At 47.9% G+C, this 14,619-nt stretch overlaps 1 protein-coding gene across 8 annotated transcripts in view; it reads right to left on the bottom strand.

The window, feature by feature from the left end:
* Nucleotides 1-13,274, bottom strand: part of SYT14 (synaptotagmin 14) — a 75,899-nt gene extending 62,625 nt beyond the window's left edge. For 3 of the 8 annotated variants that reach the window (XM_062622700.1, XM_062622698.1, XM_062622701.1), the window contains exons 1-2: nt 4,556-4,655; nt 777-824 (exon numbers count right to left, since the gene is read on the bottom strand). Coding sequence is in view for 4 of the 8 variants with exons in the window: in XM_062622705.1 (XP_062478689.1) it covers nt 777-824; nt 4,556-4,619 (112 nt within the window). In the remaining 4 variants the exon portion in view is untranslated. Of the gene's footprint in view, nt 1-776; nt 825-4,555; nt 4,656-13,180 lie in introns of those variants that run through there. The other 5 variants (XM_062622705.1, XM_062622704.1, XM_062622702.1 and 2 more) reach the window with 3 other exon arrangements.
* Between the last annotated feature and the right edge of the window lie 1,345 nt (nt 13,275-14,619).

The following is a 14,619-nucleotide window of genomic DNA, read 5'->3' on the forward strand; positions in this document are numbered from 1 at the left end:
GCCAGTCTAACAGTTATTGTCAAGAGTCTCGTCTTCCTCCTCTCCAACCACACCTTTTGCAAGCACTGTCACTGACAGTGAGTCAGTTCAAGGAACCAGCCCTCAAAGAACCTTTTCTGGGTTTTGGTTAAGATTAGCTTTCAGAACACAGAGATTCAACAGCAATCATGCAGAAAGGGGGACAGGGCTGGCAAAGGGGACAGAAAACAGAACTGCATCTAATCATTGTATCAGCAGAGCTGTTCTGTCAAGTCCCAGTTTCAGTCACTGCAGCTCAGCCTCAAACCTGTGAAAGTCCTCTCTTGAGCACAGCTCTGTTTCATGCTCCTGGTTTCATTACTGCTACAGTTGTTTTCAACGAATTTTCAGTCATCAGGATCTCAACTGGAAGCACAGGCAGAGCTTGCCACTCCATCACAGCAGTCATTTAAACATATATCGACACAACTACTACTTCTAAAAGTAAGAATCCTACAGCTATCTGGACAAGGCAAAGATCAAATCGCTGTGGTTTCCTATCGCAGCTGAACAACATCGGAAACTTCCATCCAACTCAATGAATATTTGACGAGCACATTTTTCCTGCTTGTGAAAAAGCAAATTTTGGAATTTCACATTTCATTTCCTTCTTTTTCTTTGTTTCCTTGACAGTGTCGGGATCAAAAGATTTCGCAACGCCAAGATGCAGAACTAAGATCAAGAAATGTCACGCAGCAGGTTTCTCACCAGTACTACTCACAAGGCCAAGAAGCTCGCTTTCCCCACTCACCGCTTACCTTTCCGGATGCAGATCAGCTCATGTACACCACAAGTTCGTTCTCCACCTGTGTGGAAAGAAATCATGAGAAAATAGTATCAGACTGGTTTCTCAGTAAGTCAGTATTTGGCTTTTTGATAAGGCTTATAAAGAGTAGAAAAGCAAAAGCTGTAAACCCATGCCATTCATTGAAATGAAGAAGACTGATTCAACACATTTTCCATTTACACATTCTATCCTTTGGAGAAAACAATAAATGTACCTTTGGCTTAATATTGCTAATGATGGTGCAGGGAGAAGAGTTTTACAGATGAAATCACAAGACAAACAAGTTAATGGAAGCCACACTAGTATTTCCCAAGTATAGAACAATTTCCTGTTCTGTAGCCATCTACAGAAGACATCTCAAAACAGCACCTGTATTGGTACCCAAACAGAATGCCAAAATAATGTTATGAGTCTCTTCCACAGTAAAATACTGTTAACATGGTAAAGGCTGGGTCCACCTGCAATTTCTTCTTAAGGGTTTTTTTTTTTTTGGTAATTAAGAAAACAGCTATACACAATTTGAGACATTCATGTGAGAACAATAAAATCGATGCTAGAAAAAGGAAGCTTTACATTTTAATAAAACCCATTTTAATGCTAGCATTACAGCTATCAAACAAACACCAACACATACTGCACCTAGTGAGGACAACGAATGGGGCCACAAAGGAAAGAGCCAACCGTGTGGAAAGAGGAAGGTGTGATACAGAAGGGGACATGAAACAAGCTATTGCTAAGCACTGCAGAAGAAAGGAACAGGCACTGAGGAGATTCTTTTAATGACACCCAGAAAATATTGGAAGAGCTGCTTTCTTAATTAAGATGACTTTACATTGAATGCATTTAGAGTATTCATGATCCTCTTTTAATGATACACCCCGCGGTCGTACGTTAAAATTCCATATGTAAGAATCACCAGTAGGCTCCAAACACTTCACAACACCCTAAAACAAGCCTTAGATAACAAAATTCCTTCCACCTCAAAACCATGGAAGTGCATTATATACCTCTTATTCCTCTCCTTCATTCTGTAATAAGGCAATTGTGCCATATAATAAGGGCTATTATGATATAATATAAACTAGTCCTGAAAACTCATAATCGATAGCACTAACAGATAGTGTTGTGGAAGTGTATTTGTAGCCAGATTTATGTTTTAAAGAAGTAGTGTAGGAAATGAATGTATTAAAGGGAAAAAAAAAAAGGGCAAAAGGTGTCAGATAAATGGGAGTAAAACGTACTTACTCCAAATGAAATTAAATGTCTGTGAGGTATGAAGCTGAAATACTCCTCATTTTATGACAGCATACCCTTTTTCATATTCAGTCATGTAACACACGAGCCTCAAAGATACTCCTGAATGGGAAATCAAGTCTTAGTGAGACTGAGCATCCTGTGAGGTGTGTATAGTCATGGCTGGTACAACACCCGTGTAATAATCCCCTCTTTTCAGTGTGTTCTAGAAGCTGGACAATATCATTTCCATTCAGGAAACATTTTGGAATGAAAACATAACAGAAATTAAGTAAAAATAATAAACTCCCCTGTTTTTACAATGAAGCGTTTTAAATAAACCCCAACCTTTGGGAGGAGATTCCAATCTTCTTTAAAGTCACTGCAATGACTTGCATGCTACAGAAGAGAAACGACAAGTGACTGGAACTTCTCTCCCTATATTTTCTTCCCCCAACAGCCTTAAAATCAGCAGTGAAGAAAGAATGAAAATGACTGAAATAGAGGATTTTTTCATTACACAGATGCGAGACAGGCAGTTAAAAATAAAGATTCACCTCGAAATGACCAAGAACAGCAGCAACATTAGATTTTACTCCACCACCTTGAAATCTCATCTTACAGAACTCATTTTAGGGTTAGATTTTACATTGCTCCCTACTGTTCTAAAGAAAGGTATCTTTTTCCAATAGTTTAGATGCTAAAATATTGCGGTGTTCCACTAAATAAAGGCTTTCAATTCATGGTCACGTTACTTTCTGTTGACCACAAGGCTATGCAATGTATTTCTGTATACAATTTAACATTCATTCACTCAGGATTTCCATTATGTTTTGTTAGGAAATGCTGAATGAGATCTCTTATTTCATAGGCAATTCATCTCCTACTCTTTTCCCAAATTACTTTGGGATGGAAATCAATGGTTAAATAAAAATCCATCAAGTGACCTATGCGTTTTGAACAGAAAGTTGAATGTCTTTTCTCTTTTAAATCAACCCATTTATGGAACACATGAAATATTATCCTCAAGTGACCTGGGCAGATTCTTCTCTTCCCTAGTGCTTTTCAAAACACACTACTGACACCCTGCTTTTACTCACAGATTAACAAACAAGCCCAAGGTTTTCCATCTTCCCAATTGCCAACAAGTCTCTCAGCTTTGAATAACGTGATCACTGGAAGAAGCTGAAAGCATTGTGCATGACAGCCAGAGGTCAACTGCTACTTTAACATTTCAGCCTGAAAAGCCCGGTTTTGTGCCATTTAGCCCACAAATCCCAATGGTTCGGTGACACGACCGCCTTACCTTCTGCAGTCTTGAAATGTTACTTGAAAGTGATTCGACTACAGTGGTAGTTCGCTCTAGAGTTAATTAAAATTTAAGTTTGATTTAGATACAAATTGGAGTTAATTCTACTGCACCTTGACTATGAACATGATCTCCTCTTCAACAGTTTACAGTTCCAGGTGAGTTTGCATATAAAACTATGTAATACTTGTCCAAAATGTAATCAGGGAACACAAAAACCCAGCTGAGGCATTCAGCTCTTCATCATTTCAGACAACAGAAGTAACACGAGATGGAATCATTTCAGAACAGCATACCCAACAAAACTTAGGGGGTTTCCTGAGCAAGAACCACCACCTCGTGGCTCTAAAATCAAACTCATTCAAAGGCTTGGCACAATCAGAACAGCCAGCTGTTTTACAGAGGCAGCTGAAACACCTCGAGTTTCACCTTCTCCATTTGAGACAGAGATTGTGCATCCCAAGTCTGTGTTTGCCCAGACGATTGCCACACCAAGAAGGTTAGAAGTTGTACATCAAACAAGGTAAAGTACCACCTGAATCGATTCGATTGTCAAGTTCTGTCTTTCTAAAACTACTACAATTCAAAGTTCTACGTCCTCACTTTAGCTAAGCCTCTACCTCTACCTGCTGAAAATAACTGGCTAGGAAATCTAACACAGGCATTATCATAGAGTGACTTAGACTGGGAATGAGCTCTGGTGCTCAGAGCAGGACCACCTTTACAGGAGGTTCCTCTAGGCCTCAACCAAGAAAGTTCTGCAAGGACCAAGACCCCATCACCTCTTGGGGCACCACCAGTTCCTACGGGAAAGCAGGGAAGGTGTCACCCTGCTCATTGAGAGCACTTCTTTACTGTCACTCAGGACTTCCCTTGGTGTACCTGTGCTGGGTTAACACCAGGTGCCCACCAAAGCTGCTCTGTCACTGCCCTCCTCAGCCACACAGGGAAGAGCAAATACACCAGAAGGCTCGTGGGTCGAGACAAGGACAGGGAGAGACACTCACCAGTTACCAGCACAGGCAGAACAGACCCCACTGGGGGACATTGAGCTGTTACCAATCAAACCACAGCAGGGTGATGAGAAATGAACCAAATCTTACAACACCTTCCCCCCACCCCTCCCTTCTTCCCAGGCTCAACTTCACTCCCTGTTTCTCCACCTCCTCTTCCCCAGTAGCACAGGGGATGGGGCTGGTACATCCCACCTTGTCTCTGCTGCTCCTTCATCTTCAGGGGAAGACTCCTCACACTCCTTCCCTGCTCCAGCATGGGAAACCTCCCACAGGAAACAAGTCCTGCTTGAACTTCTCCCAAATGAATCCTCCAACAGTCACACCCTCCTTTGGGCATGCCCCTGCTCCAGCATGGGGTCTTTCATGGGCTGCAGGTGGAAACCCACCCCCCCATTAAGCTCCATGGGCTGCAGGTGGAAATCTGCTCCCCCATTAACTTCCATGGGCTGCAGGTGGAAATCTGCTCCCCCATTAACCTCCATGGGCTGTGGGGCACAGCTGCATCCCCATAGGCTGCACCACGGGCTGCAGGGAAATCTCTGCTGCAGAACCTTCTCCCCTCCTTCTGCACTGACCCTGGTGTCTGCAGAGCTGTTTCTCTCCCATGTTCTCACTCCTCCCTGGCTGCAGCTGTGCAAGGTGTTTTCTCCACCTCCCAGCTACGTTATCCCAAAGGCCCTACCACCATTGCCAGCTGGCTCAGCCTTGCCCAGTGCTGGGTCCATCTTGGAGCCAGCTGCATTGGCTCTGTGGGACACAGGGGAATCTCTTGCAGCTACCAAAACCTCACCACACAAACCAGATACAGTAGCTGACACCCATTCCCTCACGTGCACCTGAAGAACCCACCTTCGCCTCTTAGACACCCTTACGGAGTGAAAGGCTGCAGCCAGAGTCCCCTTCAGGTCTCCCCAGGCCACACAAAGCCATTTTCCAAGCCTGTCCTCATGTGCCGTGTATTCCAGCCCCCCCCAGCAGCTCAGGCAGTGCTCTGCTGGAGTCTCTCCAGTTTGTCAGTCTCTCTCATACTGGGTTAAGACACCTGGATACAGGGCAGAGGCACAGGGCTGGTCCATTTCATCTCCCTGATCACCAGGACCCTCGAGTTCCTTTGTGCAGAGTTCACAGCATCCCAGCACCATCAGTGCTGGAAGGGCCCTCTGGAGCTCATCCAGCCCAACCCCTGCCAAAGCAGGGCCACCCAGAGCAGGGCACACAGGAACGCGTCCAGGCAGGTTTGGGATGGCTCCAGAGAAGGAGACTCCACAACCTCGCTGGGCACCACTGAAAAGTCTGTGCCCATTCTCTTGGCACCACCTTTGAGATGCTGACCTGCATTGATGGGATTCCCTCTCAGGCTGCTCTTCTCTGCACTAACCAGGCCCAGCTCCTGCAATCCCTGCTCACAGCAGAGATGCTCCAGACCCCTGAGCATCCCTGTGGCCTCTGCTGGACCCTCTCTGGTAGCTCCTTATCTGTCTTGCACTGAGGAGCCCAGAACAAGAAAGACAGGTTGCTCCTGGCCAGTGTGTCTGCAGCCTGTAGTGCTGCACAGGCTTGGAGTTTTCAGTTGTCCTTCAAGTTCCTGCTGTTCCCTTCAGCCCATCCTTTGAGCCTGCTGAGCACCTACCAGAGAGCACCCCTGCCTTCCATCTAATTGAGCACCCACAAGCTCAGCAAGGGCCATTCCATCCCATTAACAACCATGTCACACAGCCTTGGCTCCAGTATCGATACTGGGGTGCGAGTTAGGCTACTGTGTAAAAACCACCTTATTCTTCGCTTCAGCAACAAATCCATCTTAGTAGCTGCAGCAGAAAATTACACCACAGTGATAGAAGTCTTTGTCACCGGGTGTAAGTTTTGGGACATACTTTTTATATGATAAACCTCTTTCCTACTGAGAGCTGTGTTTTAATCAGCATTTGCAGGAGCCTGGACTACATTCAGTGAACACTTACTTCGCATTTTATTCAACATTAGACAATTATTGTTTTCCCTTGACAAATCCATGAAATTCCAGTGAATGACAACACCGTGCAGGCTGAGAAGCATGAACAAGGTAAGGGGCACGGTGCTCATTACAGCCCCAGAGAGGCCATCCTGTCAAAGGAGAGGAGTAGCTGCTGCTCACACACACACAGACATGGCCATGGGCATGGATTCAGCAGAGCTGCTTCACTCCTGCTCCGTGACCCTCCATCAGGCAGTCAGCTTCCAGATCACGGGTCAGGCTGGCCAAGCATGCAGGATTAGAAGGCCATGTAGTGACAGGGCAAGGGTGATGGGTTCAGACTGAAACAGGGCAAGTTCAGGTTAGATCTAAGGCATAAGCTCTTCCCTGTGAGGGTGCTGAGGCGCTGGCACAGGGTGCCCAGAGAAGCTGTGGCTGCCCCATCCCTGGCAGTGCTCAAGGCCAGGTTGGACACAGGGGCTTGGAGCAAGCTGCTCTAGTGGAAGGTGTCCCTGCCCGTGGCAGGGGTTGGAGCTGGATGAGCTTTAAGGTCCCTTCCAACCCAAACCAGTCTGGGGTTCTATGGCTGTTAAACGAGAAGAAAACAGTGCTGTGCAGCAAATGCATAAAATAGAGGTGTTATGGTGCAGAAACATAACAGGGGATGCAACTGATAAAGCCTAACACACTTAAGGTTAACATGTCTGGAGCACGTGAAACCACTAACACTTTCACTGTGAATATAAGCTGCTTAGGAAACCCATTCTTATGCTAAGCTGTTTCAGACAACATATCACAAATCTGTTCTAAAAGACAACCATAATGAAAGCGTTCTGGCTTACTTATAGCAACAAATATAGTCCTTGAAATACAGCCTCATACCATGAGGTGACTTTGAAGAAGAATCCGGGTTTCAATGAGCAGACAGCTAACTGGAAAGGAAAATAAGCAACAGCTGGAAAGGCTTCCACAGAACAGCATACCCGACATACTCATCAGGCCATCCCCACCCAGGGTGTTAAAACACCTCTGCATGCCTTTAGTACCCTCTTTACAATTCATTCTGCAAGTAATACTGCATATGTACAAAATGACACGGTTGAAGTTGAATGCTCAGAAGTAGTCAAAAAAGCAAACTAAAAAGCAAACCGTGTTGGAATTCCCTAGGAAAGAACAAGTTAAAAAAATCAAATTTGCCATTTTACGTATTCATTACGTGCCCACATCTTGTCTGTTTTGTGCAGTTCTGTCCCACCACACAAGTCACAGAGAAAGGCAAACCCAGAAGTCAATAAAAATGGTTAAAAACACACATGGGTTCCATATGACGAGTGCTTTAATAGAACAAGACCCTTGGAAACATAGATGCAACAGATGGTGGGTGTAAGCAGGTGAATAAAGAACAGTTACTTACTTGTCTAACCCACTAATAACAGAAATAGGCACCAAATTAAATTAGCGGCAGACGTGCTCAAGACCAGAAGTTTTCAAGAGTAAAAGTCAGCAATCAGCTCTCAGCAAAACTCCTCCTGTGAAGACTGCCTTCCTGCTAGCACCATTGGAAATGACTGCTATCTAGTAATGTCTTACCCTAAAGTCATCCACCTGCCCTCACTTAAGCTGGGAATATTTTGTTCGTTTTCCGACCACAGAAGTTGCAACAAACATTAACTTTTCATTTTCACCTGGAAAATGTTTCATTTTAGTTATACTTGTCATCAACAGAACCAGCAGTACTCATCAGTGCCTCAGCAATCAGTGGCAATCAAGCACAGCATAGGTACTGCTGTTTCCCAAACAGGTTTTGCATCTGATCCTACCCTCCCTGAAACAAATGCAAGCACATCCCTGGCTTTACAGAAGCCAAAAAGCAATGGAGATAGGGCAGATTTTCCAAGCTATGGCACAAAGTAGAGATGTTGAAAACAGCATCACAAAAACAGTATCATCTCAGCTTCCTTTCTAGCCAGAACGACCAGAACAACATCCCTCCAACCAGAGCAGCAGGTCGAGGGAAATGGTTCTCCTCCTCTAATCAGTCCTCGGGAGATCCCACCTGCAGTACTCTGGAGCCCCCAACACAAGAGTTATTAGTTCACAAACTCATTTGCTGGCTCACAATGAACTTGCAAGAGCATCTCCAAGTTTCTCTATGTCACTCTAGAGGCAGATTTACATAGCAATCAGAGAACACCTCCCACCTCCAGCCGTTAAACACTCAAAAATTAGGAAGCACAAGGACTTGAAACCCACTTCAGTCCCCAGGTGCACGTTTGGTTTTCTACGCAGCACAGGACCTTTGCCTTCTGCAATTCAAAACCCGACAACACGCAAGGAAAAGTGTGAGTGTGCCAGCTGCGGATCCCTCACAGCACTCATTACAAAAGCTGGAAGAACTGTAGCTGAATTAGGCTGTGAGTAAGGTGAAGAGAAAATATGCCCCAATGGTTAAAGCAGCTCAAAGTTCTCCACAAGACAGTAAGAGTCCTTCCTCTCTTACAGATCCCCTACACTTTGACGGGGATCTGCATTTTCAATCAGCTAGTGACTGTGTGTTTGCGTTCCTCATGCCCATCCTAAACCCCAAGAGTTCCAATCTGCAAAAGCACTCAGCATTAAACATGAGCAGAATTCAGGAAGGATTTCACTCCAAACACATCAACTGTTCTTCAATCAAGTATGATAGCTCCATCTCAGCCCACAGGGAGCTCCTCAAAAAGAAGTCTCTAAAGCATTAGAGGTTAGATTACTGTATTTTCTTTTGAGAGGTAGCCTACTCTGTTTTCTAGAAGGAAATACAGACCTGACAGCTTCCTGCGTAGGATCATGGAACAGTTAGGGCTGGAAGGGACCTTGAAGATCATCTAGTTTCCTTTATTTCGGTAGATCTACAGCACAAGAGTGATGGCGGTGTAACACAAATCCCATCAGAAAACTGGTGGGTTTGCATATGGCACAAGGTTTTACTCTCATCAGCAAATGATGCAGGGAATCATCCTCACGATGACAATTCATACCAGGTACTGAACAGTTTTCACTACAGACAGCGAATGAGCATAAGGCAGCATTAAACAGATTCTGCGTGGCTGATCAAATCTGATACCCTGACATTTGATCCACCCCCTATTCAACAAATGTGTTTAAAAGTGGGCATAAGTATGAAAGACAGCTTCTTATGTTCAGGCTTTATTTCATACTGCTGCTGCTGCTGCTGCTGCTGCTCAACCCTTACCAACTTGCATTCAGAAGCACTACTGACAATTCAGGTCAGTGCTAACTTGAGGACCTCTGTATTACCTTACACCCTTCTAGTACGTGCGCCAGTGACACCTGAACATCCCAGGTAAGTTGGGAGTCAGGCTAAAGCTGCTCCCCAGCTCGGATTCAACGGATGAGCCGCACATACGACACCCAGGCACTGTACACAGCTCAGTGCTCTTCAGCTTCCTTTTCTGGATTCTGGCAATCTGCAGTTAGACACAGTTTTCACATAACCTGTATGAAGCAGCATTCTAAATCCTCCCTCTTCTTATGCCCGTAAACAAGACGCAGGTTCATTCAGTAATTTCTGTCTTTGTTTCCCAAGGAAATGAGTGTTACATAATTAAACAGCTCATTTTCTGCCCCATCCTTCCGTTGCTACCAATTCACTAGTTAATTTAAGCCCAAATTGTCAGGAAGCTTTAGGATCTTAATACTATCAGGATTCCATGTTTCATAAAAAGCACAGCAGTCAAATACAACACAAACACAGCCAACCAGCCCATAAATCCCTGCACAGCACATGCAGCCGCAGCTCCCTGCTCGCAGCCAAGCAGCTGGAAAATGAGGAGAAGGAGGAAAACCTTGTTAGAGAGCTCAGGACCAAAAAGAATTGACTCAGCTCGCAAAGGTTCATCTCTAAATGTATTCCCCTCCTTGGGAAACGTACATGTCTCTATAGCCAACATCACACTAAACCACGCTCAAGTGCAGCCCAAGAACCTGGTAAAAACAGATTCATGAGGATAGGCAAAATGTGCAACCCTGCCTCAGAGAAAGCAGGCACTTAACCTCAGACTGCCCACCAGTATGGTCTTACTACTGCTTCCAGTGTGGCCTTACTCTCCACCACATTTCCCATCCTTCCCATGCTCAAGCTGCCTGTATTAGATGAATTTAACCTTTCCCTGCGAAGAAGTGGAAGTATTAAACAATAAATAACCTCGCAACTGAAAACATTATGGTTTGGAAGACAACCATACAGAAATAAGAACTGGAAGCACAATTCTTTAATCTCCTTTGAGCCAGAACTTTCCCAGTTGGGCTGCTCTCTGCTGGTCCCTCACAAATCTCAGATTGCCTGACCTGCACACGCTATAGACTTGATGTCTCCCGAAAGAAGGAGTGCTGAGGCGCTGGCACAGGGTGCCCAGAGAAGCTGTGGCTGCCCCATCCCTGGCAGTGCTCAAGGCCAGGTTGGACACAGGGGCTTGGAGCAAGCTGCTCTAGTGGAAGGGGTCCCTGCCCGTGGCAGGGGGTTGGAACTGGATGAGCTTTAAGGTCTTTTCCAACCCAAACCAGTCTGGGATTGTATGAAAAGTAAGAAAGCACTGATCAGAATGACAGCCCTCAGTGGCCATGGCCAATGGCTCCTGCTTCTCCATAACCCCTGCTAAAAACCCCTCACTTTGGCAAAACCTTGGGGGCTTAGTGATAGAACCCATGCAAACTGGTATGCTGACAAAATGACACTGGAAATGGTACTTACAGACTTTCTGTGTAAGAACAGCCCAAAGCACTTGATTCCTTGCAGCTAACAAATCCTATTGTAATTTGAGCTCTTTCAGTTTTGTGCACTCTTCAAATATAACTGAGTATGTCCTGCTTTGAAGGAATCACAGGAATACAGAATCAGCTACGTTGGAAAAGACCTTTAAGATTATCAAGTCCAACCATTACCCCAGGACGGTGAAGACTGCCACTAAACCATGTCACTGAGGGGGGTTTCGGACTTCATAGCTATTCTGCAATCAGAAGTTTTCACTCTTGCTCATTTCCCATTAAATTTACCCCAGAAAAAAACAACTAAAAAATAATGTGGACAACCGCAGGGTCTTTAAAAACTTAGCAGAGTATTTCCTGCTTACTTAAATACGTTTACAAGTGTACTTGGACACCATGTAAATGCTGTATTTTGACACTTTATGAGTCCTCTGGTTTGATCCTGACTTCAAGAGTCAGTATTCACCCAAATGAAACTCGTAGCTTTAAACACTGCTGGCCAGGAAACAGTACTGCTAAACAGTACAATCAAGGCAGGCACAAACAGGAGGGAGAGAACACCGGGATACGGAAGGAAACCCATAATGCCTACTAACAAACCTACGGCAATTAGCTGAAAGCAACGAGGATGCTGCACACCTGCTACAGCCCACAGCAGCAAACCCACTGCATTTTCTGTCTTCAGGAAGAGCACTAAACCAAGACCTAGCAGCTCACTTTCACAACTGGATCCTGCTTCTCAATCCCACTCCACATCTCACTGTGTAAACTACGCACTTCTCAAGAGCTTAAGTGCCATTTTGGCAATTTCACATAAGTGTCTACAAAGGCAGCTGGGCGGTTTCTGAAGGGCTGCATCAGTTGCCAAGGCTAGACTGCGAAATCCTCCGAACAACTGGAACAACCTGGGATGATGCCACCTGAAGTGAAAACAGAGGCAGATTTTGAAGCACTGGGTTTCGTGGGGGTTTTCTGAGCTTGCGTTACGTACGAAGCCAAGACCCAGGAGAGATTTCTGCCACCTTCCTGATAACAGCAAGAGGGCTTTTCGGCAGAACAGAACCTAACCAACTTAAAGCTGGCCAACTCAAGGCTGCTGGCATGCACAGCCTCCAAGGCTTTGCTTGCGCAGTGCACCTTCTCCTTACAGAGGCCTGAATTACTAATTCAAGGCTACTGACAGCACGGGAGCATCCCACATGCAAAACAAACAAGCGCAGTTGGATCCTTCCCCCCTGGTCTCCTTCATTCCTCAGGTTACGACAGCAGATGCTTTCGGAAGAACCCAAGGCGAGGAAGCAGCACGCTTTAGGACCTTCTCTGGCTGGAAATAAAGTTCTGGGATTTTATTTTTGTTTTAAGAAAAGGATTCCTAACGAGGTGTAAAATCCCTCCCAGAGTCGAGAGGGAAGGCTGCAAAACAAAGCTCAGAAACCAGCCCGTGCGTTGTGCAAGGGCTGGAACCCGATGATCTGAAGGTCCTTTCCAACCCCAACCCTCCTCGGATTCTAACCCTGCCTACGAAGACGATCACCTCCGAACCAACCCAACAAGTGTGTGGCACATCCCACCGCCGCTTTGTTGCTGCGAAGTGATGACTAGGAAGATCGGCGGACGCGAGCTGCTGTACAGCCCGTTAGCTCCCAGGAGCCTGCCTCGCCCGGGGCATCCGCGCTCCCAGGGACGCTCAGTTTCAGAGCGGCTCCAAAGTCTCTCTCTCCGGGTTACACGGCTGGAAATCGCTGCGCACCCTCTGCCCTCCGCACCCGAACCAAGGGGTGCTCCGGACACCCCCGAGCCGCATCAGCCCCCGCCGACCCCCGACCCAGGGCGGCCCGCAGCGGCTCCGGGCTCCTCCGGTCCCCACCGCGGCCCCCACGGCCCGGCCCGGCCCCTCCGCGGTGCGGCGGGAGCGGAGGAGGCGCCGCTGCCGCTCCCCTCAGCCCGGCTCCGGGGGAGCCGCTGGGCTCCGGCGCGCCCCCCCCTCCCGGCTCGGTGGGAGCCCGCCCCCGCCACCCGTGCCCGGGGGAGGAGAGGGAGAAGGAAGGAGAGGAAGGGGGCGACCGGGGGCGAGGGGAGCCCGTTATTGGCCTACTTACCGTCAATCGCCATGATCCGCGGTGGGCCGGACCTGGCGCCGCGCACGCAGCTCCCCGGGCGGCGCGGCCCCGAGACGGGAGCGCTGGGCGGAGGCGGCGGGGAGGGGCCGGGCCCGTGACTCCTCCCGCAGCCCTCGGGGAGCCGCGGGGCCGAGCGGGCGGGGGAGCGGCCTCCGCCGCGCCGGCACCGGCTCCGGCCGGGCCCCGGCGCTGCCCAGGCCACCGCAGCCCCATGGCACTGAGGCCTCGTCTCCACGCTGTGTTAACGCTTGCAGGGACGGGGACTGCAGCCCTGCCCTGGGCAGCCTGTTCCAATGCCTGAGCACCCTCTGGGGCAGGAATTGTTCCTCAGCTCCACCTAAACCTGCCCTGGGGCAGCTTGAGGCCGTTTCCTCTTGTCCCATCCCTTGTTCCCTGGGAGCAGAGCCCAGCCCCTCCTGGCTCCATCCTCCTCTCAGGCAGCTGTAGGGAGCCATCAGGTCCCCCCTGAGCCTTCTCTTCTCCACACTGAACCCCCCAGGTCCCTCAGCCATTCCCCATCACACTTGGGCTCCAGGCCCTGCTCCAGCTCCAGTGCCCTTCTCTGGCCCCTCTCCAACAGCTCCGTGTCCTTCTCATGCTGAGGACACCAGCACTGCACACAGTGCTGCGAGCGGGCTCTCACCAGAGCAGAGCAGAGGGGCAGCATCACCTCCCTCAACCCCTGGTCACGCCCTGGGGATGCAGCCCAGGACAGGTCTCACTTTTGCTAAGTAAAGCAGCAGGAAGAAGGAATTGTCAGCATTAAAATTACCCGTGTAGCCTTCACTTGCTCCTCAGCACGGGGGGGACACGTCACAACACGATGCTGCTGCACGCTCGCACGCTCTTTTTCTTCCTCCCATCGTACATCTGACTCTTGCACAAGACAGATGGCATTCGAGAGTGAATCAGGATGCTGTGGTGAATAAAGACACCATAAATCTCAGCTCTGGTGGCCTCCATTCCTCACCGTAACATTCTGCAACCATAGCGGCCGGCTTCCCTATGGTTTTGGGGCTGCAAAACTGAGATAACCTGGAGCCACACACACAAGCACTCCATGTACCTCCAAAACTGGTTTAACACCCCCGAATTCACAGCAGCCTCACACTCAGAGCAGCCTCCCTTCCCCTGGCAGTCTGGGGCGCAGTCTCCAGTACTCTCCTCCTCACCTCCCAGAAGCTCCATGCAAAACCAGCAGCACGCCGAGCAAAGAGGATGGATGTGAAATTCTTTTGCTGTGTACAAAAGTCCAGGCAGCGTTTGAAGCTATAGGGAAACCGAACCTGTTAGTACTTGCAAATAGGTTTGTTTGGACTGCCAAACCCAGGAACAGTCTCACAAGGCCTCTGGTACCAGTATAATCCTTCTGCCCAATGTTAAGTCACTCATCAGATCCCAGAAGCATTCCTCTCCGT

This window comes from Pezoporus occidentalis, unplaced genomic scaffold (assembly GCF_034315485.1).
Source record: "Pezoporus occidentalis ecotype Australia unplaced genomic scaffold, CSIRO_AGI_Poc_V1 ctg245, whole genome shotgun sequence".
Lineage (NCBI taxonomy): Eukaryota > Metazoa > Chordata > Aves > Psittaciformes > Psittacidae > Pezoporus > Pezoporus occidentalis.